The sequence below is a fragment of the Cetorhinus maximus genome, chromosome 20 (genome assembly GCF_964194155.1).
Source record: "Cetorhinus maximus chromosome 20, sCetMax3.hap1.1, whole genome shotgun sequence".
Taxonomy (NCBI): domain Eukaryota; kingdom Metazoa; phylum Chordata; class Chondrichthyes; order Lamniformes; family Cetorhinidae; genus Cetorhinus; species Cetorhinus maximus.
The window spans coordinates 96182056-96205678 of record NC_135898.1 but is presented as its reverse complement, the minus strand read 5'-3'; the positions used below and the strand labels follow the sequence as shown (position 1 = coordinate 96205678).

The 23623-nt window shown below is 48.1% G+C and overlaps 2 protein-coding genes across 8 annotated transcripts in view; one reads left to right on the top strand and one right to left on the bottom strand.

The window, feature by feature from the left end:
- sfxn4 (sideroflexin 4) overlaps window positions 1–4518 on the bottom strand; it is a 29031-nt gene extending 24513 nt beyond the window's left edge. For both annotated transcript variants that reach the window (XR_013579778.1, XM_078565195.1), the window contains exons 1-2: window positions 4300–4518; window positions 206–271 (exon numbers count right to left, since the gene is read on the bottom strand). Coding sequence is in view for 1 of the 2 variants with exons in the window: in XM_078565195.1 (XP_078421321.1) it covers window positions 206–271; window positions 4300–4335 (102 nt within the window). In the remaining variant the exon portion in view is untranslated. The remainder of the gene's footprint in view (window positions 1–205; window positions 272–4299) is intronic.
- Window positions 4519–7746: 3228 nt separating this feature from the next.
- Window positions 7747–23623, top strand: part of gpam (glycerol-3-phosphate acyltransferase, mitochondrial) — a 77116-nt gene continuing 61239 nt past the window's right edge. For 2 of the 6 annotated variants that reach the window (XM_078565184.1, XM_078565182.1), the window contains exon 1: window positions 22956–23076. The gene's annotated coding sequence lies outside the window, so the exon portion shown is untranslated. Of the gene's footprint in view, window positions 7847–13552; window positions 13647–22904; window positions 23077–23623 lie in introns of those variants that run through there. The other 4 variants (XM_078565186.1, XM_078565183.1, XM_078565188.1 and 1 more) reach the window with 4 other exon arrangements.

Here is a 23623-nt window from a genome sequence, read left to right as displayed (position 1 = left end):
TTGGAGGCGTAGATATCCTGGAGGCTTGTGGGGCTAAAAGAAATTATGGAGATAAGGAGGAGTGAGACCTTGGACAGATTTGGGAACAAGGAAGAGAATTTTAAATCATTAAACATCATTTAAACCCCTTCAATAAAAACAAGCACATATAATTATTCATAATGCTACATGTAATCAACTCTGTTTCGAATAAAACTCTGCTTACATTTGATGCTAACAATGTTGTCGGGTCCAGGACATCCAGCCAGTGAAGTAGCCTATGGAAGAAAGACTGTGGAACACAACAATCAAACCAAATGCAATAAATGCAACATGAGCAAAAGTTGATTTCTAAAATAATAACTGATCTATTAGTTGTGGCCTGTGAACATTTCCTCCAGTAAACTTGAAAGTGCTGTGCAGTCAAAAGCCAGTATCAGTATTCCCATTAAGCTGTTTTTCCTGATGGTTGTAAACATTTGTTATGAATGCTCTCTTTCCACAACAATGAAAAGTATCTTCCTTATTATTCTTATTTTTAAACAACTCAGTGAGTAAAGTTTGGTTAAGGGAAAGTATTGCTGGCGTGGTGTTAATATTACTAGGCCGGTGATCCAGAGGCCCGGGCTAACGCTGTGGGGACATGGGTTCAAATCCCAACACGGCAGCTGGTGGAATTTAAATCCAATTAATAAATCTGGAATTGAAAGCTAGTCTCAGTGATGGTGACCGTGAAACTATCATCAATTGTCATAAAAACCCATCTGGTTCATGAATGGCCCTTAGGGAAGGAAATCTGCCATCCTTACCCGGTCTGGCCTACACATGACTCCAGACCCACAGCAACGTGGTTGACTCTTAACTGCCCTCAGAAATGGTCTTATAAGCCATTCCAATCAAGGGTAATTAGGGATACGTCACAAATACTGGCCTTGCCTGGAATAAAAAAAAATTAAGGCAGCATTCGACCAAATACCATACCAATCTTGACCATAGTTGTCAAAGGCCACACATAATTCTTCGAAAAAATGGATTTAGAAATAATTGTGCTCTTAATGCCAAACACATCGTTCAATGTTTTGATGTTGGAGCAAGGTTGTTCTCACAGGGTGTGTGACAGCACCTTAGGCAATGGTCGTGATGGTGATGGTCCAGGATCAGGGGGAAATGATTGCTGTTCCTCTGGCTACTCTGCTGCATGGAGGCATCTTCACCATCACTGAATTAAAGGAGCTAGTGGGTAGTTGCTTCCTTGTAGCAGACACACTGTACAAAAATGCCCCTCTCCTGTTACTCAAGGTGCACACCCTGGCTCTAAACGGCAAGTGGCCGGCTGTTTTCCAGCAGCTTCCATTGCTGCTGGTGACATCTAGGCTTGTCATTCTAGGCAGTGGCTTCAGCTGCATCACTGATGTGGCTGGGCAATCCTGCAGAGCCGACAGCAAATTGCTCACCACGCCCAGACTCCTGATGGAACTGCTAAAAGACGCCAAGCTGTACAATGCCTTCAGCAACCCTACAGACAAAGCACTGCACATGTTAAAAATCAAGCAGGTCCCTCCTTTCCGGGATAGACTTCCTGTGTTTGTTTCCCAAATATTCACAGTAGATCCACTCAAGTCAAGCCGGAGTTTTCTCTGACCGCCAACTACAGGAAGACCAGAGGGCTGGCAGGGGCACATGGGAACTGAACGTAAAACTGTTGACCCCAGAAAACATTGAGGAACTCAAAAAGGAGTAACAAAGGTTAAACCATCTTATATTTCACCTCTCTTCTATTTTTACTTAGTTCTGTTGAAGGGTCATTCGGACTTGAAACGTTAACTGTGTTCCTCTCCGCAGCTGCTGCCAGACCTGCTGAGTTTTTCCAGGTATTTTTGTTTTTGTTTTGGATTTCCAGCATCTGCAGTTTTTTACTTTTATATCAGGACCTTCTTCATCTTCAATAGTATTCAGAAGGAGAGAAAGAGAGACACACATAGAGGGAAATGTCCCAGCTCCAAAGAAGTATGTAGATTCTGCTCCTGTTGCAATCGGTAGGGGTCGATGTCAAGAAGAACCACTAGGAGATGAAGAGCCTCCAAGCATATTCTTTGCCTCAGACGCATCCAAGACCACCTTCCACTCCTCAGTGGAGCGGGATGAGACGTTCCTGCATATTTTCTTCCAAAAGGTACTCAGAGCTCTGCAGTCAGCAGCCTGAAGAAAGAAGACAGTTCAGTAATGTCATTGCAACCTGACACAATGATGATCAGCAAATGCTTTTAAGCCAGGTTGCATGACATGAGGCCCACAGATGGCACAGTTTGCCAATCCTTCCTGTCCTCTATTGAGGTCTTGGACGACAGCATGCAGGAGAGTTTGGACAAACTGTCAGCCCTGCGTGAGCTAATAAAGGCTGTCACGTGCTTCGAGATGAGGAAAACTCCCAGAAGTGATGGTTTACCAGCAGAGTGTATTCAGCTCTGTGGGACTGGAGCATGCATCCAGCCAGCAGCATGTCAGAACCCACGAGGAAAGTCTCAGCAACAAGCGGAAGGGGGAAGAGGGAGGAAATCAGAAATTGATGGCTCGTTACACTGCTTAACATGGATTACAAAATTCCATCCGAGATCATGGCCAATCGAGTGAAGTGTGCTCTGGAGTTGGTGATCCACCCTGATCAGACTTGAGCTGTATCCAGCAGGGAGATCTCTGCTAGCCCAGCGTTACTCAGGGATAAGATTGGCAGCAGACTCAAGTCCTCCAAGCCACTCACCATCCTGACTTGGAAATATAGCACTGCTCTTTCACTGTCGCTGGGTCAAATCCTGGAACTCCCCTTCCTAACAGCTCTGTGGCTGTGCCTACACCACATGGACTGCAGCGGTTCAAGAAGGCGGCTCACCACCACCTTCTCAAGGGCAATTCGGGGTGAGTAATAAATGCTGGCCCACATCCCATGAATATACAAAAAAAATACTGTGCTGTACCACTTGTCCCTCATTGAAAAGTTTGCAGAGGAAGACAACTTTGATCACAAGTCCATCAGGCAGTGGTGGACTCTTCACATGAGGTCCTCGCGTCCCTGGGGAAAAAGATGATGGTAGATCCTGTCGGATGGTTCTCTGAGCAGACTGTCAAAGCTATTCGGCAGAACGCCTCATCGGCAGAACTTTCAAAAAAGTACCAAGATATAGCTTGGCTGGTGGTTTAGAATGCCATCCCCATCAGCTCCTTCTGGGTGTCTCAGGACCAGTGTACACTGACCTGGTGGCAACTGCAGAGAAGAGGAAACTATCACCCACCTCCACCTGGAATGTACATTTGTCAAAAGGGTCTGGAGAGAGATGGAGTGGTTTTTGTCAAGCTTCATCCTGAGCAATTCTGTAACACAGGGCTCTGTGCTTTATAGAGTGTTCCCAGGGACAGGCACCCAGACAAACATCAACTGTTCCAGGAAAGCGGAACTCGGTGAAAGATGCCCTTTAGTCCACCCGAAACTTGTTGACCTTCTAGTGCAAGGAGCTACCCAGGACTGAGCGTTGCAGGATGACACATTCCAAGGTCTCGGGTAGTAGGTTGAGGGACAAACTTAAGTTTGCTGCAAAACAACAGAATTACCTGGAAAAACTCAGCAGGTCTGGCAGCATCGGCGGAGAAGAAATCAGTTAACGTTTCGAGTCTTCACGACCCTTCGGCAGAACTGAAGCATAGTTAGGAGAAAGGAGAAATATAAGCTGGTTTAAGGTGGGGGTTTCACCTAACTATGCTTCAGTTCTGCCGAAGGGTCGTGAAGACTCGAAACGTTAACTGATTTCTTCTCCGCCGATGCTGCCAGACCTGCTGAGTTTTTCCAGGTAATTCTGTTTTTGTTTTGGATTTCCAGCATCCGCAGTAGCTTTTAGCTTTTTGTTTTTATCGTTAAGTTTGCTGCAGTTATTCCAAAGGCTCATTGGGGAAAGGCCACTCTTTAGGGCCATGTCCACCTCAGCAAACTGAGCGGCTGGAACCAGTGGAGAAACCCCTGGGGTTTGAGACAATGTAACTTTACTAATTGTATCTTTACAAAATTAATGAATACAATGTATCTGTTTTTGAAACAGGGAAGGTGCAGATTTCACCGGGGGGGGGGGGGGGGGGAGCAGACACAATGGGCCCCGTAAAGTGATAGTGAGATTGGTTATCATGAGTTATAATTGGTTACAATCGGTTATCATGAGTTATAATTGGTTACAATTGGTTATCATGAGGCTGCAGGTTGTGAATTATTTGGATTGCAGCAGCCGGTTAAGGGCTGGTATTGGGCTAAAGTATTTAACAGGTTAAAATCTCCATTACCTGCTCCCTTCTCCATTGCTTCACCGTCACTTCCATGGGATCCGGATCCGGAGCAGCACTGACCCCCCCCCCCCAGTCCCCCTGCCTCAGGCCCGGCTCCTGCAGCTCAGACCCACAATGGGAATAATATCCCCCAATAACACGGACAAACCTCAATCTCCCGGGGATTATTAATGATCCTAAAACAACAAAAGAAAAGAATAATTTCCAGATCCCATCAGACTAAACAAATCAAACATTGAGTTGGATCCGCGAACAGTGACACCGTGAGGCTGGGAGGAGGGACACAGCGACACCGTGCGGCTGGGAGGAGGGGACACAGCGACACCGTGAGGCTGGGAGGAGGGGACACAGCGACACCGTGCGGCTGGGAGGAAGGACACAGCGACACCGTGAGGCTGGGAGGAGGGACACAGCGACACCGTGCGGCTGGGAGGCGGGTTACAGGGACACCCTGCGGCTGGGAGGAGGGACACAGCGACACCGTGCGGCTGGGAGGAGGGACACAGCGACACCGTGCGGCTGGGAGGAGGGTTACAGGGACACCGTGCGGCTGGGAGGAGGGGACACAGCGACACCGTGCGGCTGGGAGGAAGGACACAGCGACACCGTGAGGCTGGGAGGAGGGACACAGCGACACCGTGCGGCTGGGAGGAGGGGACACAGCGACACCGTGAGGCTGGGAGGAGGGGACACAGCGACACCGTGCGGCTGGGAGGAAGGACACAGCGACACCGTGCGGCTGGGAGGAGGGACCAGCGACACCGTGCGGCTGGGAGGAGGGACACAGCGACACCGTGCGGCTGGGAGGCGGGTTACAGGGACACCCTGCGGCTGGGAGGAGGGACACAGCGACACCGTGCGGCTGGGAGGAGGGACACAGCGACACCGTGCGGCTGGGAGGAGGGTTACAGGGACACCGTGCGGCTGGGAGGAGGGACACAGCGACACCGTGAGGCTGGGACGAGGGTCACAGCGACACCATGCGGCTGGGAGGAGGGGACTCAGCGACACCGTGAGGCTGGGAGGAGGGGACTCAGTGACACCGTGAGGCTGGGAGGAAGGTCACAGCGACACCGTGAGGCTGGGAGGAGGGACACAGCGACACCGTGAGGCCGGGAGGAGGAGACACAGCGACACCGTGTGGCTGGGTGGAGGGGACACAGCGACACCCTGCGCCTGGGAGGAGGGGACACAGTGACACCGTGAGGCTGGGAGGAGGGACAAGCGGCATCGTGCGGCTGGGAGGAGGGGACACAGCGACACCGTGAGGCTGGGAGGAGGGGACACAGCGACACCGTGAGGCTGGGAGGAGGGGACACAGCGACACCGTGCGGCTGGGAGGAGGGGACACAGCGACACCGTGAGGCTGGGAGGAGGGTACACAGCGACACCGTGAGGCTGGGAGGAGGGACACAGCGACACCGTGAGGCTGGGAGGAGGGACACAGCGACACCGTGAGGCTGGGAGGAGGGGAAACAGCGACACCCTGTGGCTGGGAGGAGGGTTACAGCGACACCTTGAGGCTGGGAGGAGGGGAAACAGCGACACACTGTGGCCGGGAGGAGGGGAAACATCGACACCCTGTGGCCGGGAGGAGGGGAAACAGCGACACCATGAGGCTGGGACGAGGGTCACAGCGACACCGTGAGGCTGGAAGGAGGGTTACAGCGACACCGTGCGGCTGGGAGGAGGGTTACAGGGACACCGTGCGGCTGGGAGGAGGGACACAGCGAAACCCTGCGGCCGGGAGGAGGGGAAACAGCGACACCCTGTGGCCGGGAGGAGGGACACAGCGACACCGTGAGGCTGGGACGAGGGTCACAGCGACACCGTGAGGCTGGAAGGAGGGTTACAGCGACACCGTGAGGCTGGGACGAGGGTCACAGCGACACCGTGAGACCGGGAGGAGGGACACAGCGACACCGTGAGGCTGGGAGGAGGGGACACAGCAACACAGTGAGGCTGGGAGGAGGGACTCAGTGACACCGTGAGGCTGGGAGGAGGGACACAGCGACACCGTGCGGCTGGGAGGAGGGACAAGCGACACCGTGCGGCTGGGAGGAGGGACCAGCGACACCCTGCGGCTGGGAGGAGGGACAAGCGACACCATGCGGCTGGGAGGAGGGACCAGCGACACCCTGCGGCTGGGAGGAGGGACCAGCGACACCCTGCGGCTGGGAGGAGGGACAAGCGACACTGGGAGGAGGGGACACAGCGACACTGTGTGGCTGGGAGGAGGGGACACAGCGACACCGTGCGGCTGGGAGGAGGGTTACAGGGACACCGTGCGGCTGGGAGGAGGGACACAGCGACACCGTGCGGCTGGGACGAGGGTTACAGCGACACCTTGAGGCTGGGAGGAGGGGAAACAGCGACACCCTGTGGCCGGGAGGGGGGGAAACAGCGACACCCTGTGGCCGGGAGGAGGGGAAACAGCGACACCGTGAGGCTGGGACGAGGGTCACAGCGACACCGTGAGGCTGGAAGGAGGGTTACAGCGACACCGTGAGGCTGGGACGAGGGTCACAGCGACACCGTGCAGCTGGGAGGAGGGGACTCAGCGACACCGTGAGGCTGGGAGGCGGGACACAGCGACACCGTGAGGCTGGGAGGAAGGTCACAGCGACACCGTGCGGCTGGAAGGAGGGACACAGTGACACCCTGTAGCTGGAAGGAGGGACACAGTGACACCCTGCAGCTGGGAGGGGGGGACTCAGCGACACCGTGCGGCTGGGAGGAGGGGACTCAGCGACACCGTGCGGCTGGGAGGAGGGGACTCAGCGACACCAGGAGGCTGGGAGGCGGGACACAGCGACACCGTGAGGCTGGGAGGAGGGACACAGCGACACCGTGAGGCCGGGGGGAGAGGACACAGCGACACCGTGTGGCTGGGTGGAGGGGACACAGCGACACCCTGCGCCTGGGAGGAGGGGACACAGTGACACCGTGAGGCTGGGAGGAGGGGACACAGTGACACCGTGAGGCTGGGAGGAGGGGACTCAGTGACACCGTGAGACTGGGAGGAGGGGACTCAGTGACACCGTGAGGCTGGGAGGAGGGGACACAGGGACACCGTGAGGCTGGGAGGAGGGGACACAGCGACACCGTGAGGCTGGGAGGAGGGTTACAGCGACACCGTGAGGCTGGGGCGAGGGGACACAGCGACACCTTGAGGCTGGGAGGAGGATTACAGCGACACCGTGTGGCTGGGTGGAGGGTTACAGCAACACTGTGCAGCTGGGAGGAGGGACACAGCGACACCCTGTGGCTGGGAGGAGGGACACAGCGACACTGTGCGGCTGGGAGGAGGGGACACAGCGACACCCTGTGGCTGGGAGGAGGGACACAGCGACACCGTGCGGCTGGGAGGAGGAGTCTCGGGTTCCGCCTGCTCCATGCGGCCCGGAGTGTCCGCTCTCTCTGTCAGTTCCGGTGAGGCCGGCAGACGGGATCCGGATGAAGTGTCGCGCGGCGCCGGGTGAAGGTGGCGCGTTTGGCGGGAGCGGAGTCGGGGCCGAGACCGAGACGATGGCCTGAGGAGCGGGTGGAGGCGGGTGAGTGGGAAATGCGGCCTCTCCGGGGGGGGGACCGGGGGGAGAGAGAGAGAGAGAGAGGGGGGGGGGAGAGAGGGGGGGGGAGAGAGGGGGGGGAGAGAGGGGGTGGGGAGGGGGTGGGGGGGGAGGGAGGGGGGTGGGGAGGGGGTGGGGGGGGGGGGGGGAGGGAGGGGGGTGGGGGGGGGTGGGGGGGGAGGGAGGGGGGTGGGGGGGGAGGGAGGGGGGTGGGGGGGGGAGGGAGGGGGGTGGGGGGGGGAGAGAGGGGGGTGAGAGAGTGGGGGGGAGGGGGGGGAGGGGGGAGAGAGCGGGGGGGGGAGGGGGGGAGAGAGCGGGGGGGGGAGGGGGGGAGAGAGCGGGGGGGGGAGGGGGGGAGAGAGCGGGGGGGGGAGGGGGGGGAGGAGAGAGCGGGGGGGGGGAGGGGGGGGAGGAGAGAGAGGGGGGGGGAGAGAGCGGGGGGGGGAGGGGGGGGGAGAGAGCGGGGGGGGGAGGGGGGGGGAGAGAGCGGGGGGGGGAGGGGGGGAGAGAGCGGGGGGGGGAGGGGGGGAGAGAGCGGGGGGGGGAGGGGGGGAGAGAGCGGGGGGGGGAGGGGGGGAGAGAGGGGGGGGAGGGAGGGGGTGGGGAGGGGGTGGGGGGGGAGGGAGGGGGGTGGGGGGGGAGGGAGGGGGGTGGGGGGGGAGGAGGGAGGGAGGGAGAGAGGGGGGTGAGAGAGTGGGGGGGAGGGGGGAGAGAGCGGGGGGGGAGGGGGGAGAGAGCGGGGGGGGAGGGGGGGAGAGAGCGGGGGGGGGAGGGGGGGAGAGAGCGGGGGGGGGAGGGGGGGAGAGAGCGGGGGGGGAGGGGGGGAGAGAGCGGGGGGGGGGAGGGGGGGAGAGAGCGGGGGGGGGGAGGGGGGGAGAGAGCGGGGGGGGGAGGGGGGGAGAGAGCGGGGGGGAGAGAGAGAGTGGGGGGGAGAGAGAGAGTGGGGGGGAGAGAGAGAGAGGAGGGGGAGAGGGAGAGAGGAGGGGGGGGAGAGGGAGAGAGGAGGGGGGGGAGAGGGAGAGGAGAGGGGGGAGAGAGAGAGGAGGTGGGGGGAGAGAGGGGGGGGAGAGGAGGGGGGGGGAGAGAGAGAGGAGTGGGGGGGGAGTGAGGGGGTGGAGAGAGAGAGAGGAGTGGGGGGGGAGAGAGAGAGAATAGAGTGAGCCAGAAAGAATAGAGGGAAAGAGAGACAGACACGGAGAGAGAGGGACCCCCAGAGATGAAGATTGTGGGGTGGGATCATCAGGGCTATGGGCAGAGATTGAAGGGCTCAGAAAAATAGAGCGATATTGAGGATGAGAGTATCTTTAATGGGGAAAATCTTTAAAAAATAGGATGGAATAAGAAACCCTAAGAAATGGGCTGCAGACAGAGAGTGAGATCTCCAATATTGGAGAAAAGCAATAGAGATACCACAATAATGGAGAGGGAATGATAGGGTTAGAACTCCAGTAACTGGGAGGCTGTCCCTAAATATGAGGGAAAATAAGACTGAGAAATCATCATTTAGGATAATGGCGAGAGCCACTGACGGCAGTGATCAAACTAATGGGATTAGTGATGTTTCTGATCAGTGAGAGTGACCAATTCCAAACCATTCAAATTAGCAAACACACCTAGAGGTGTGTATGTATGTGTAACAGGTGTGACACACTCTCAAAAATATGTGTTAAATAGCGGTTGAAGTGCATCTCATTGGAAAATTGATCTTGCTGGTTTGGTTTTATGAATCTTTTTTAAATAAAGTAAAGTTGAATGGGCTTGATAAAATTAAGATGAGGCTTGAAAAATGTGCACACACACACGTACACGTACACAACACACACACGTACACGTACACAACACACACATGTACACGTACACAACACACGCACGTACACGTACACACACACGTACACGTACACAACACACACACGTGTGCCTCTTTTTCACCTTGTGTAAGTTTTGTGATTTGCTAACAGATCTTAAGTGGTGTTCCTTGTGAAAGATCTGGAACATTTTAAATCGATATTTATTCAAGAAAAATGTTTTCAAAATCTGTTGGATGTTATTGTTGGGTTGTGGGTCGTTTTGATCCCAATGACTTTTTGTGCCCACATCATGGTAGAAGCAAAATACTGCAGATGCTGGAAATCTGAAATAAAAACGAATTGCTGAAAATACTCAGGTTAGGCGGCACCTGCATTAAGTCACAGTGACTGCATTAAACCACAATCTGTCTTAAAATTACCACCTAGCTAGGGGACCAGCCCTGATTCAATAAGAAGTGCAAGAAAGCATGACAGGGGCAGCACAGGCATACCTAAAAAAAACCTGATGAAGCTACAACACAGCAAATGAAGCATGCAATAGAGCAAAGCGAATCTACAATCAACGGATGAGATCCAAGCTCTGTTATACTGCAAAATCCTTCATTTCAGTGGTGGTAGACAATTAAACAACCAGCTGGAGGAGAAATTTCCACAAACATCCCTATCCTCAATGATGGGCGATCCCAGCCCATCTGCGCAAAAGGCAAGGTTGGACCGTTTGCAACTACCTTCAGCCAGAGGCGCTGAGTGGATGACTCACCTCGGCTTCCTCCTGAGGCTCCCAGCATCTCAGATGCCAGTCTTCAGCCAATTCGATTCAATCCATGTGATATCAAGAAATGGCTGAGGGCACTGAACAGAGCAAAGACTATGGGCTCTGACAATATCCTGGCTGTAATACTGAAGACTTGCGCACAGAACTAGTCACAACCCTTGTCAAGCTGTTCCAGTGCACCCACAACTTGGCACCTGCTCAGCAATATGGAAAATAGTCTGGGTGTGTCCTGTCCATAAAAAGCAGGACAACTCCAATCCATCCAATTATCACCCCATCATTTGGCAGCACTTGACCGAGCCCTAGCAATACTGAAGATAATGGGAATTGGGGACAAAACTCTCCACTGGCTGGAGTCATACCTAGTACAGAGGAAGATGATTGTAGTTGTTGAAAGCTAATCGTCTCACCCCCAGGACATCATTGCAGACCTCCCTTAGGGTAGTGTCCTAGGTCCAACCATCTCCAACTGCTTCATCAGTGGCCTTCCTGCTATCATAAGGTCAGAATTTGCTGATGATTCAGCAAATGGTTCAGCATTCACGACTCCTCAGGATCTGCAGCAGTCCATATCTGGATCCAGTAAGACCTAGACACATGCAGGCTAGAGAAAGTGACATTCATATCCACATAAGTGCTAGGCAATGACCCTCTCCAACAAGAGAGAATCTAACCATCTCCCCATGACATTCATTGGCATTATCATTGCTGAATTGCCCACCATTAATATCCTGGAGTTTACCATTGACCAGAAACTGAGCTGGATCAGCCATATGAATTATGTGGCTACAAGAGTAGGTCAGAGGTTGGGAATCCTGCAGAGAGTAACTTACCTTATGACTCCCCAAAGCCTGTCCACCATCTACAAGGCACAAGTTAGGAGTGTGATGGAATACTTTCCACTTGCCTGGATGAGTGCAGCTCCAACAACGCTCAAGAAGCCTGACACCATCCAAGAAAGGCATCCCATCCACCAGCTTAAACATTCACTCCCTCAACCACCGACGCACAGTAGCAGCAGTGTGTACCATCTACAAGATGCACTGCAGCAGCTCACCAAGGCTCCTTTGACTGCACCTTCCAGACCTGCAACCTGTACCACTGAGAAGGACAAGGGCAGCAGACACATGGGAACACCATCACCTGCAAGTTCCCCTCCAAACCATGCACCACCTTGGCTTGGAACTATATTCCTTCAGTGTCGCTGGGTCAAAATCGTGGAACTCCCTTCCTAACAGCACTGCTGGTGTACTAGGAGGAAGTGTGAGTTGTGAGGGGGATACAAAGAAGCTTCAAGGGGATTTGGAGAGGCTAAGCTAATGGGCAAAAGTTTAGCAGATGGAATACAATGTGGAGAAATGTTAGGTTATCCATTTTGGTAGGAAAAACAGAAGTACAGAATATTTCTTAAATAGTGAGATTTTGGCAAGTGTTGAACTTCATAGAGACTTGGGTGTCCTTGTTCATGAGTCACTGAAAGCTAACTTGCAGGTACAGCGAGAAATTAAGAAGGCAAATGATATGTTGGCCTTTATTACAAGAGGATTTGAGGGCAGGAGTAAAGATGTGCATTTGAGTATTGTGCGCAGTTTTGTTCTCCTTACTTAAGGAAAGATATACTTGCCATAGAGGGAGTGCAACAAAGGTTCACCAGAATCATCCTTGGGATAGAGGGATTTTCCCAAGAGGAAAGATAAAATAGACTGGGCCTTTATTATCTGGAGTTTAGAAGAATGAGAGGTGATCTCATTGAAGCATATAAAATTCTTACTGGGCTCGACAGGGTAGATGCAGGAAGGAAGATTCCCTTGGATGGGGGTCTAGAACCAGAGGGGACAGTCTCTGAATAGGAGGTAGGCCAACTGAGATGAGGAGGAATTTCTTCATTCAGCAGGTGGTGAATCTTTGGAATTCTCTGCCCCAGAGGGTTGTGGAGGCTTAGTCGTTGAGCATATTCAAAACTGAGATTGATAGATTAAAAACATCAGGGGATATGGGGATGGTGCAGGAAAATGGTGTTGAAGTAGATCAACCATCATCTCATTGAATGGCGGAGCAGGCTCGAAGAGCTGGATGGCCTACTCCTATTTCTTATGCTCTTATACCACATTGACTGCAGTGGTTTAAGAAGGTGGCTCACCATAACCTTCTTGAGGGCAATTGGGGATGGGTAACAAATGTTGGCCTGGGCAACAAGGCTGCCATCCTGTGAAACTCAGTTAACAGCTTTCTCTCAGATCTGGAAAAAGTTAGAGTTATAACAAGTTTTAAGCATGTACAGAGGCTGGGGTTGGTGAGAAGGGCGAGAGGGAAGACCTGTGATAGGGTGGAATGCAGGAGTGGTTAAATGTCAAAAGGGATGATGGTGCAAGGAAAAAGGAAATGGTAATGGGACAAGAAGCAAAAGATGTGTCTAGAGGAGGTGTAAATGGGAATAACGGAATCATCATCAACAGCTGAAAAATGGGGGCAGAGGTTATTTATACCAGCAGGTCTGGCAGCATCTGTGGAGAGAGAAACACAGTTAATGTTTTGAGTCATGTATGACTCTTCAGCTCTGAAGGAGTCATATTCAACTTGAAACATTTACTTTGTTTCTCTCCCTGCAGATGCTGCCAGACCTGCTGAGCGTTTCCAGCACTTTGTGTTTATTGCAGATTTCCAGCATCTGCAGTAATTTGCTATTGTTTATATCTGTTTCTTTTGAAAAGAATGGGAAGGTTTTCTGAACGCTGTCCCTTTATCTCATCTTCCCCATGGAAAAGAACTTGACTCACTCTGACAGTGGAAATCTGTATGAGCAATCTATAAACTGGCAGAGAATGAGATTCAATCAGCAGTCACCCTGCGCCCTGTTTGCATTCTAAATAGAAAAGACTGTCGTATCTAATTAAGCTGGTGCGTGTCTGTGCTGACGCATGTTTTGTGTGAGTGATCCCGTCAGTTGGCTCAGATGTTTGCTGTGAATTTTGGGAATCTGACCCACTCTAAATGTGCTCGTTTGCAGTTTTAAAATACATCTATACATAAATAAAAAAGAGCTTTGTCTTACCATGATGACCTTACGTTCGCTGTAGCTGCATGTGGTTGTATTGTAGCGTGGCTGAAGTGTAAATACCGGGGAAAACGAAAATGCGACTCTGAGATTTCCAGGGGACTGGACAGCAAGGAGGATTTGAAAGAAGAGTTTAAGTAAGTGAGCAAAGCACTGTTTGAAGATGCAGGTTTGTAGGAGGCTTTTGAATGTGGGGAAAGTTGTATGGGTTAAGGAGAGAGTTCCAGATTATAAGAACATGCCGGTTAAAGGCTGTGCCATTGATAGTGAGCTGGTGAGGGTGGAGGTGGTGCATTATTAAGTCTTACACTCCTTTGTGGAGCTTAGAAGCAAGACCTTTTGAGATAATTTATTGGAATGTGAATTTCTCTGGCATGATTTAGTTCATATCAATCAACATTTTGATTTAATTAAGTGGTAGAGCAAGTCCAGTTTAAGCTACAATAAAACTGTAGTGCTCCCTGACCCAATTCTTAGCATCATTGGAGTTACTGTGACAGTTGATTTATTTATAGCTGAAAGGTTAACTTAAAATATAAAAGCACAAGAGTTAACAAGAAGTTTTGTAATGAATTTATGCTGACAGGTCTTTTACTTATAAATGCATTAGCTTCCCATTGCAAATAATCTACTTATTCAGTTGTTTCGAAAGGTTTTTGAGCCCCAAGCAGTTTGATCTGGATTTCCTGTTCCAGTATTTCCACAATGGCTGCTTTGATTAAACTGCATTAAATAAAACTCAATAAGTAACTGGTTTGCAATGTGCTCCCCCTGCAAGCTTAGCGTTGGTATGAAGCTGTTGCAGCTGCATGTTGGCGCTAAACCTGTGTAATCTAAATCATTCAGAGTCCAGAACACAGGACTGGAATGCTTCCAGAGTGTCTGAGTGAGTTTACCTAACGAGGGTCTGAGCCTTGAGACCAAGGTCAAGCCGGGTTTGAGTCTCTTTTTATTATGTTGTTAGTTGGTCTCTTGCAGGGTTGAGGGTGTGGACCAGCGACCCTGACTCGAGTGGGGACAAGAGATTGGGCCCTTTGTTCCCAATTGTTTTCCAGCAACCTCTGCTGGGAATGTGTATGTTTCTGATGATGAGTGGGGGTGGGGGGATGGTCAGCCTTGCTGCCCTCAGTGATATGGTGGCCTGCGGACTCACACTCCATCATGCCACACACATGAATGTCAAACACTGAGATATCGGGGAGCACCTGTGGAACTGCGCTCCAGCAGTGAGTGAGCACCCTCAGAAGACGAGAACAAAATGGGACTGAAGGTTATAAGTATAATAATCGAATGATAGTGGGCCCAATAATCCACAGAACCAGTTCCAGCCTATGGAACTGTGTTTTGTGGAATTTGGATAGTTGTGTTAAATCCTGGAGTTTCATTTGATCACCTTAGGTATTGGAAGATTGTTCCGAATTTTCTCATAAAACTCAACGGTGAACGTCACTTTACTCAAGAGATTAAGTAATGGGGAAAGTATTATCAAGCCTACTAAATAAGTCATAAATCTGCTTCCAAATAGCATTTCATATGCCTCCAATTTCTGATTAGCAAATAAAAGGAGCACCAAATCGCAGCATGGTCAGCATCCTATAGCCAGGGAGGCTGCGAATGGAGACCCAGGGATCCATGCAGCAATGAGATTGCAAAAGACCACAGCTGATGGGGTACAAATGGGTATTAGATAGGACCATGAGGTCCACATTTGCACATGCTCAATTTGAAGGAATGGGCTTGTTCTCTTTGAAACCATTTTTATTTTACAATAAGAAGTTCTCTTGTTGCGTTAAAAGCAAAAAATCTTTGCCGTAGGTTCCTTAGAGGAAGGTTCCTGGCAGTGAAGGAAGTGATTACCTGAGTTGCTCAGGCCGGGAGATTCTAGGTTTCATCACGGTCCATGAGGGGGTCAGATGGTCACAAGGAGAATGATGGGGGGAGTGGTGGTGTTTTTGGTCTTGAGATGTTTTTCTGGTTGTTTATTAAATCCCTCCACATGGAAGAAATATCATAACTAACTGTACACAAGCACCAGCCTGTGGTGGCTATTCAATTTTTTTTACTTTTCCCATTTGTTTTAATGCTCCTTTTCTGTATCTTAAAGGGAGATGACAGGCAAAGAAAATGCTTTGAAAATTGTATAGAGTAAAACATGGGTTAGTCATTTTCTTCCCCCGTTAGTGTCATTTATGGCACAAAAAGAGGCCATTCAGCATATCGGTGAAATGGCCCTGTGATACAATCAGATTATTTGCAGGAGCAGGAAGAAGAAAGTTCAAATAGAAGTTGTGATTGAAACAGTGCAGCAGTACTTGTAATGTGGTTACACACCCCCTCCCCATCCCTTTCCCCTCTCTCATACTCTTGTGCAAGTTTGCTGTACCACATTTCTAACAGCCTGCATTCAGAGTTCCTAGTTTGGAAAATGTGTATGTATGTGTGAATTGGGTACGAGCGAAGAAGTTGTATAGATGTGTGAGAGTGGTACTAGTCAAGTCTATCTTCATGGTTGTGACCTTCAGTTAAATGTTACTGAATATCTCTGGTACACTGGATAAACCTGATATTGTTTGAACTGACAATATGAGCTTTGTGTTGTGCACCAATGCCAGTTATCAACACACATTAATAAATGAGGTATAAATAACGTAACGTCATTAGGAAACCTGATGAAGTAAGCTTGTGGTCAGCTAACCTAGGCCAGTATGGTGCTTGGCTAGTCTTGGTTCTTGGATGTACCTCCTTCACCTCCAAAATAAGTTATGCACACCTTCTTAATTACTGTTGCCCTGAAAGAGCTCAAAGGTCTGGCAATTCAAAAATCCACTTCTTTCTGGTGTATCAAGTGTTATTGAATTTGTTTATGGTACACGTATTGAGTAATCAGAACTTGCTTCACCAGTAATTGAATGGCAGTGGTCCAAAGTCGCTTTAGTTTTGATGGTCAAAATGTAGATCAAGGGCTGATTTTTATAGGTCTTGAAGTTATCTGCATTGATTGGGAGGCTGGATGCCTTAAAATTATTCATGAGACGGCCGCTTCTAAGCAAGTACTTAGAGTACAGTCGTTGCAGGGCTCACCGTGAGCTCTTCCTTTATAAGTGGTCTCTTTGAACTCCCCAGGTGGTCCAGTCAGCCAACGTGGATTGGTATGGATCAGAAAAGTTTCAGGTTCAATCTGATTTTTAGGTGAGACCATCTCAACCAAATTGGTGGTAGGGGATACAGCAGTAAACCTACATGGGGAGTGAGAATGTTCGCAACCATTCCCTGTATTATAATTCGATTTTCTTTGTGAATGCTGGCAAGGATGGGGTGTAGCTTAGCTGTGATTAGCTCCATGGTTGAACAGTCTACTGACACAGTATCTCGGTTAATAAATAGCAATGCATTTGAGCAAGCAGAGGGCTCTGGTCTCCTTGAAAGTGTACCTCAACAAAGCCAAGTGACATCTGAAAAGAAGGTTCAAAAATTAGAACATAATGAGACAGTGACCTTTTCAAATTAAACTAGATTTGAAGTATCACTCTAGTTTGCCCATTGTGAAAAATTATGATTTGTCCATGTTCGATTTTGCATCCATTCATAATTCTGTGTTGAAAATCCAGTCTTCCAGTGACATTGCACTAGGTAGTACTGCCTCTGTCCATTCAGCAAAGCCAAGGTCATGCAGCAGTGTCTGCAGCAAACTCTTTGTGAACTACCTGGTCAGCAAAAGAAGGTTGAATGCTGCATAAAGGACAGCTAGCTGCACTGTCTGCTGCTCAACTTGCCTTTTAGGGTTGAATCACTGAGAAGAGAAAATGATTCATTTGTGTATAGTTCATGTTTTAAAAGAATGTTTCTCAGCTTCCTTTGCCTGCAGATGCTGAATCATGCTGGAGGGGTTGCAGCTGGCCTCCAGCAATTCACTCAGTTGGTAGTTCTTTGTGCATGGGTATAGACAGCGAGGTTATTGAACTGCCAGGGGCACTACAGCCTAGCTCAATCCTGCCCTCGCCTCACATCCTTAAATACTTACGATCCAGCAAGTGGATTGGGATCAGGAGCAGGAGGTGTTCCTAACCTAATGTTCCCTCTCTCCAGCCCGAGTGCTGAAGCCAATTGCAGTGCTTAAACTGCAATCTCAAATCAACAAACTCGGTGTGGAACAGGAGTCAAAGCTGAAACTGCGATCCAAATGCCTCAGTATCCCACATAACACTGCAATAACTTGCTTTTATATTGCAAAGGTAAGGTGGGCAATTTTGAAAGAGGGGTTTGAAGATGAGGGTTTTAAATTGAATGCATTTTGGACAGGATGGAATTCATTGAACACAGACAAGAAGGGCAGGAAGGATTGTATAGGAATAATTGAATCTGGAGGCGGGAAAAGCCGACACGAGTTGAGGCAGGCATTGTTGCGAATATGGAAATTTGCGGTTTTGGTGATGGGAAGGATGTGGGATTGGAAACACAGTTTAGAGTCAAAATGATGCACTATCAGCTGAGTTATTGGGGGTGGATAAATGCTGAAATGTGTTAATCATTTTTGGGTCCCGGCAGTGTGCATTGTTCCACTGAAAGCATTGAGATATACTGGGAACAGAGATAAACCTAAAATCCATCCTGATTCTGTGTCTAATCTTAGGCATACTGAAAAGCTGTCGTGCTGATCAGTGAGGCAGCCAGCCTTTTTTCAGGAAATTTTTCAGGAAAATGGTGATTTTTCAGGAAAGAAAGATTCAGAAGTTTGTCACTCACCTGCCTGAATTTAGGCGTACATTTAGGATTCAGCCAGAGTATGTGCACATCTTTTATTCTAGTTATCCTGCATTGTTCATCGTGGTTTCCCACATGCTGACATCTTCGCAGTAATCCAGAAGTAAATTTGAGTTGAATTGGACAATATCATTATTTAAAAGGGGAATTATAGCTGTGCTAGTCCTACTGCTCCCAGCATTGTTCCCTGAGAAATGGGGCAGGGTCTCTGCCTATGGGCCTGTGAAATTGGTTAATAAATGTGTAGGGCAGAGCTGGTGTAACAGCCCTCTATGCTAAGGAGTTGTAAGATGTGAGCTTACAGGCACTTTTCCATTTAGCTCTTCTGTAATTTGGAGCACAGGAGATCAACGCTGGGCAACAGCTCCCTGCATCCATATTACTAAACCAGTGTTCTGCGGCAATTGCTCAGTTTTCAACTCATGTTTTTGCCCAATAGGTGAGCCAGTTTTGTTAGCACGGGTGTCCCTCCAATGTCTCCATAGGGTCACGTAAGATAACTACCATTGTAATCCTGGTCACATGTTGGCACTCCTCTGCACCCTTCCCCTGGCCATTTTATCTGAAAGAAGGTGGGGAGGAAAACCAGTGGCTTGCCTGGCTTACATTGTTTTACTTCCAAGAAATTGATCCCAGGGTAGCAGGCAGGGAGGCTAGGAGGCAGGTCAGTTAGCAGCAGTGCCAAACGTAGTAGATTTTTATAAACCATCATATGTAAAGTGACCAGATTAGAGCATTTTTTGAGGCGGTGGTTTAGTGGCATAGCCACTGGACTAGTAATTCAGAGACCCAGGGTAATGCCTTTAGGACCGGGGTTCGAATCCCACCACAGCAGGTGGTGAAATTTGAATTTTAAAAAAAGCTTGAATTAAAAGTCTAATGGTGAAGCGATTATCGTAAAAACTTATCTGGTTCACTAATGTCCTTTAGGGAAGGAAATCTGCCGTCCTTACCTGGTTTGGCCTACATGTGACTCCAGACCCAGAACAATGTGGTTGACTCTTAAATGCCCTCTGAAATGGCCTAGCAAGCCACTCAGTTCTCAGGGGCAATTAGTGATGAGCAATAAATGCTGGCATGCATAGTCAGTGATGCCCCCATCCCATGAACGAATAATAAAAAAAATTTGCTAATGCCAAATTCATTAATTGATGCTTTGTGCTTCAACTTTCGTCTTTCCTCAAAACATTCAGAAGAAAACCAGAAATCCCGATTATTGACCACCTTGTACTGTCTGGGGATCAAGTGTTATTCAAAGAGGGTTGCGAAATGGAGAATCAAAGGTTCAGTTCAAACTCTATCCTTCAGCTTCACTTGTGGCAGAATTTGTTTGTCATTTTTTGTCTTGTAGAACTTTCATAACAGAATTAAAGGATTTTGTTAATATATTAACAAACAAGTACTCCACAGAACAGAGAGCTTGAGAGGTGGTCAGTGGAAAATTAGAAGGAATATTTTTAAAATAGATTTTAAAATCAAAGGCTGGAGAAGGAGTTTGGGGGGTGGGGGTGTCGGGCGATGTCATCATGTTTCATTGTCTTAACTCAAAAACTTGATAACCAGATTATATGTGTATGTGTAAACTCTGAATTCAACATGCAAAAATTAACAAAACAAATAGAATATTACACCAAATAGCCGGGTTAGTGGAGTATTAATCGGAGGCAGTCATGGTTGGAACATATCTTGCGAGCTGCGTCTCGTTCTGCTCAACAAGATTAAAAGGAAACTTCAGGCCAAGGGCGTGATAATAGAGGAGGCTGACCCTTTATTTCAGGGCTGAGCTAAAAGGAAGGAGTAAAGGAACTTGGGCATTTTTCACTCATGAAAGGAGGGAAAGCAGAAGAATTTAAGGTAGTAGAGTGCAGCTTCAGATTAAACCACTGAGATCTGGACAAAGGAGCATAGGTTTGGACTAAAGAGAAGTATAAGATTAAAGTCTGGAAATTCTTGACAAATAATTATTAGTATTTATTATCCTCATAATTCATCCTCAACTTTAATATCATCTGCCTGGTTTTCATATCTCTCCATGACCTCACCTCTCTGTCTCTTTAACCTCCTTTAGTCTACAAGCTCTCACCTCTGATTCTGGCCTCTTGTGTATATCCAATTTTCATCACTCCACCACTGGTGACTGTGTCTTCAGCTGCTTTGACCCTAAGCTTTGGAATTCGCCCTCTACCTCTCTTTGTTTCACTAAAACACTTGTCAAAACTTATCATGCTGACCAAGGCTCAGTGACAAAAAGGTTTATTTTATATATTGCTCTTCTAACTGTCTTGGACGTTTTACTACAATAGAGGTGTTATATGAATGTGAGTTGTTGGTATTTGGGTAAATCAGCAGAGGATGAAACCTTGCAATCATTTAACAAACATTTGGATTGGTGATTTCTGGATGAACTCAGTTGGGCCGTATTGCCTTTCTAATCTCGCTATACTGTTTTTTGTATTTGCTCATGGGATGTGGATGTCGCTGGTTGGCCAGCATTTATTGTTCAACCCTAATGGGTTTCCCCTGAATTTCACTCATTGGTACTTAACCGTTTTTTCCCTCGGATGCCAGTAGTCAGCACTTTAATCCATTACAAGTAGGCTCTTTGTCTGTGTCCTAACCAAAGTTTGATAAAGATTTGTTTCACCAAGTTTTCTATTTCAAAATTGGCTTGCAATCCTTAATTGTGTGCTATCGAGGAGTGGGAAAGGCTGAAGCCAAAAAGCTTCAAATTATTTTAGACTTATCAGCTTCATAGCTTGTCAAATGCAATTATGGTTTTTTAGTTGAATTTTTCAAAAGTACTGTGCAGTTATTGGCAGTTATTTCATGTTATATATCATTGTAGCTCATTGAGAGAGATCTGTTTATCCTCTTTCTCAGCACTCTGATCGGTGCTAGAATATAGACATTAGATTCCATTGGGCTGGTACGATACGATTAAAATATTTTGAGCAACATCTCCTCGTTCACAGAGTAAGTTCTCTTGATTGTGTTTACACTGCACAAGATCATCATCCAATTCAAACAACTGATCTTTTAGATGAAGCACAAATTATACTAAAAAGAACCTGGCAAAAGGAAGTTTGTGTGTAGTTTTGTCCTTGTTTACAGTAATGACACTGTGTGCTTTTGATGTATATTAGGCCATTGAATCATATAATCTTACAGCACAGACGTCCTTTTGGCTCACTGTGTCTGTGCTAGCATTTTGAAAGAGCTATTCAATTAGTCCCAGTGTCCTGCTCTTTCCCCAATGCACTGCGAAATTTAACTACTAAAGTATATATCCAATTCAATTTTGAAAGTTACTCTTGAATCTGCTTGCACTACCCTCCTACTGAGGTCAGGTCATTCAGAAGTTAAGTTGATCTAGTTTGTAGAATGTTTACATATTATAATGACCTGTATAGAAATCAGTCCTGGTTCCAAAAATTCAAAGTAATCCAGTTAATTCTTGAGAACTGACTTTAAAATCTTCGCATTCTGGTAACTTGAAGTAAAACAAAATGGTACAGGTAAAGTAATTGTAGCCATTTGCTCAGTTTTACCAGTTCTGTTTACAGTTACATTTTTAATTATCTGAAAGTATGTTTGACTTTAAAATTTGTGTTTGGTGATAAGCCAGATAATTTGTGGGATAGATAAGCTGAGCTGAAAAAGGAGCCAATGGCAAATCGGTCAGCAAGGGCTGATGCAGTCCAGTTAAAAATGCCAACAAAGGTTATTGTAGTTTAATTCTTCACCCAGCACTGTTCCTGAAGCTGAAGTAATTAAAATATACTATGGGCTCATAATTTTAATGTGTTATTGGAACCCTAACTCATTTCTCAAAATAAATGAGAATTTATCTTGCTATTGAAGGTTACTCTGTTGAACTTTCTTAAAACTTCATTCTTTACCTAGAGGCAAGTCTGTGGTGCTTTCTTTGATACTTCTGGAACATTAAGTAATCCTTTTTAGCTCCAGTAGTCCTGTAATCTTGTATGGAACATTGATAAGGACAGTGGGCGTGTAAGAACTGTGAAGTTGATTAACAGTGATAACAAAAGCTGTCACTTAATGTACACCTTAGGATATTTTACAAAGTGGGGGATTGGACATGACGTAGGAATTGGGAAGGGAAGGTTTTGAGAAGGGATTTGAAGGTGCTTTGTGATGCAGCAAGGCAAGGGATTTCGGAAGAGAATTCCGGAGTGCAGGCTTGTGATGGCTAAAGGCTTTGCCAACAATGGTAGAGGAAGGGGAGGAGGATACATGGTAATCCAGACTCAGAACAGAGCAAGGTACATGTTGTGATGGAGGGCAGACAGAGGATGCAGAATCAAATGACCATGGAAAGATCTGTGATGGCTGAGGCATTGAGAGCCATTGGAAACTAGTCAGGAAGGATTTGCCAATATTAAAATGACAAAATTAAAAGGAAAGCACAAGAGATGAAATTGACTATTAATTGTCATTTCATTTCACTCTATAAATCACGTCATCACTGTCAGCCAGTCAGATGTCAACTTGAGGCAGGTGGGGCAGTCTCTTGTCACTGAACATAGGACTTTTCAAAAAAATAGTTGGACAGAAGACTTGGAAAATGTGCCAACTGTGATGAAATAATGATTGCTATGTTGAGAGCATCAGCTAGTCAAAGAGTCAGGGACAGATGTCATTTCATGTTTCATGTTGGGTAACTTAAAGTTGAAACTCAGTTACCTATCTTCCCAATTCGCTGCCCGGATTCGGATGAACAACAGAGCCGGGATTGTCTGCTAAACGGGGTGATAACAGGACTTTGGTGAGGGTGGGAATTCACTGGTAAGTTATACCAATAATATATCAGATTGAAATAAATAGGACTAAGGGCGTACTGAACTAAAATCTCACATATAGTATATTTAGATAGACTATTAAGCAAAATGCTGGGCCAGCTGTGACCCATTGCCTACAATTTCTGCACCATGTGGGAACTCCAGGGCGTTTTGTATGTGTCAGATCTTTTTCTTCTTGAGTTCTCTGCCTGAAGGCAGGTCCGACCCACAGCCTGCACCATGGGTAGGGCAAGGAGGCAGGTCCCGAATCCACCCCAGCCAGAATGGGGATCAAACTCCTGTTCCATTTCATTTTTCCATGGGGACTGAGCACGGGAGCACAGTCGAAATAAGGTGGTTATAGGGGATTCGATATTCGAAGGATAGTTGGTCTTTTCTGCATCCATTGGTTTGAATCCTGCATAGTGTGTTGGGTCCCAGGTGCCAAGGTGAAGGGTGTTTTTGAGACAGTAGGAAGGATTTTGAGGTTGGGGAAACAGGAGAACAGCCATAATGGGATCCACATGGGAACCAATGATATAGGAGGGGAAAGG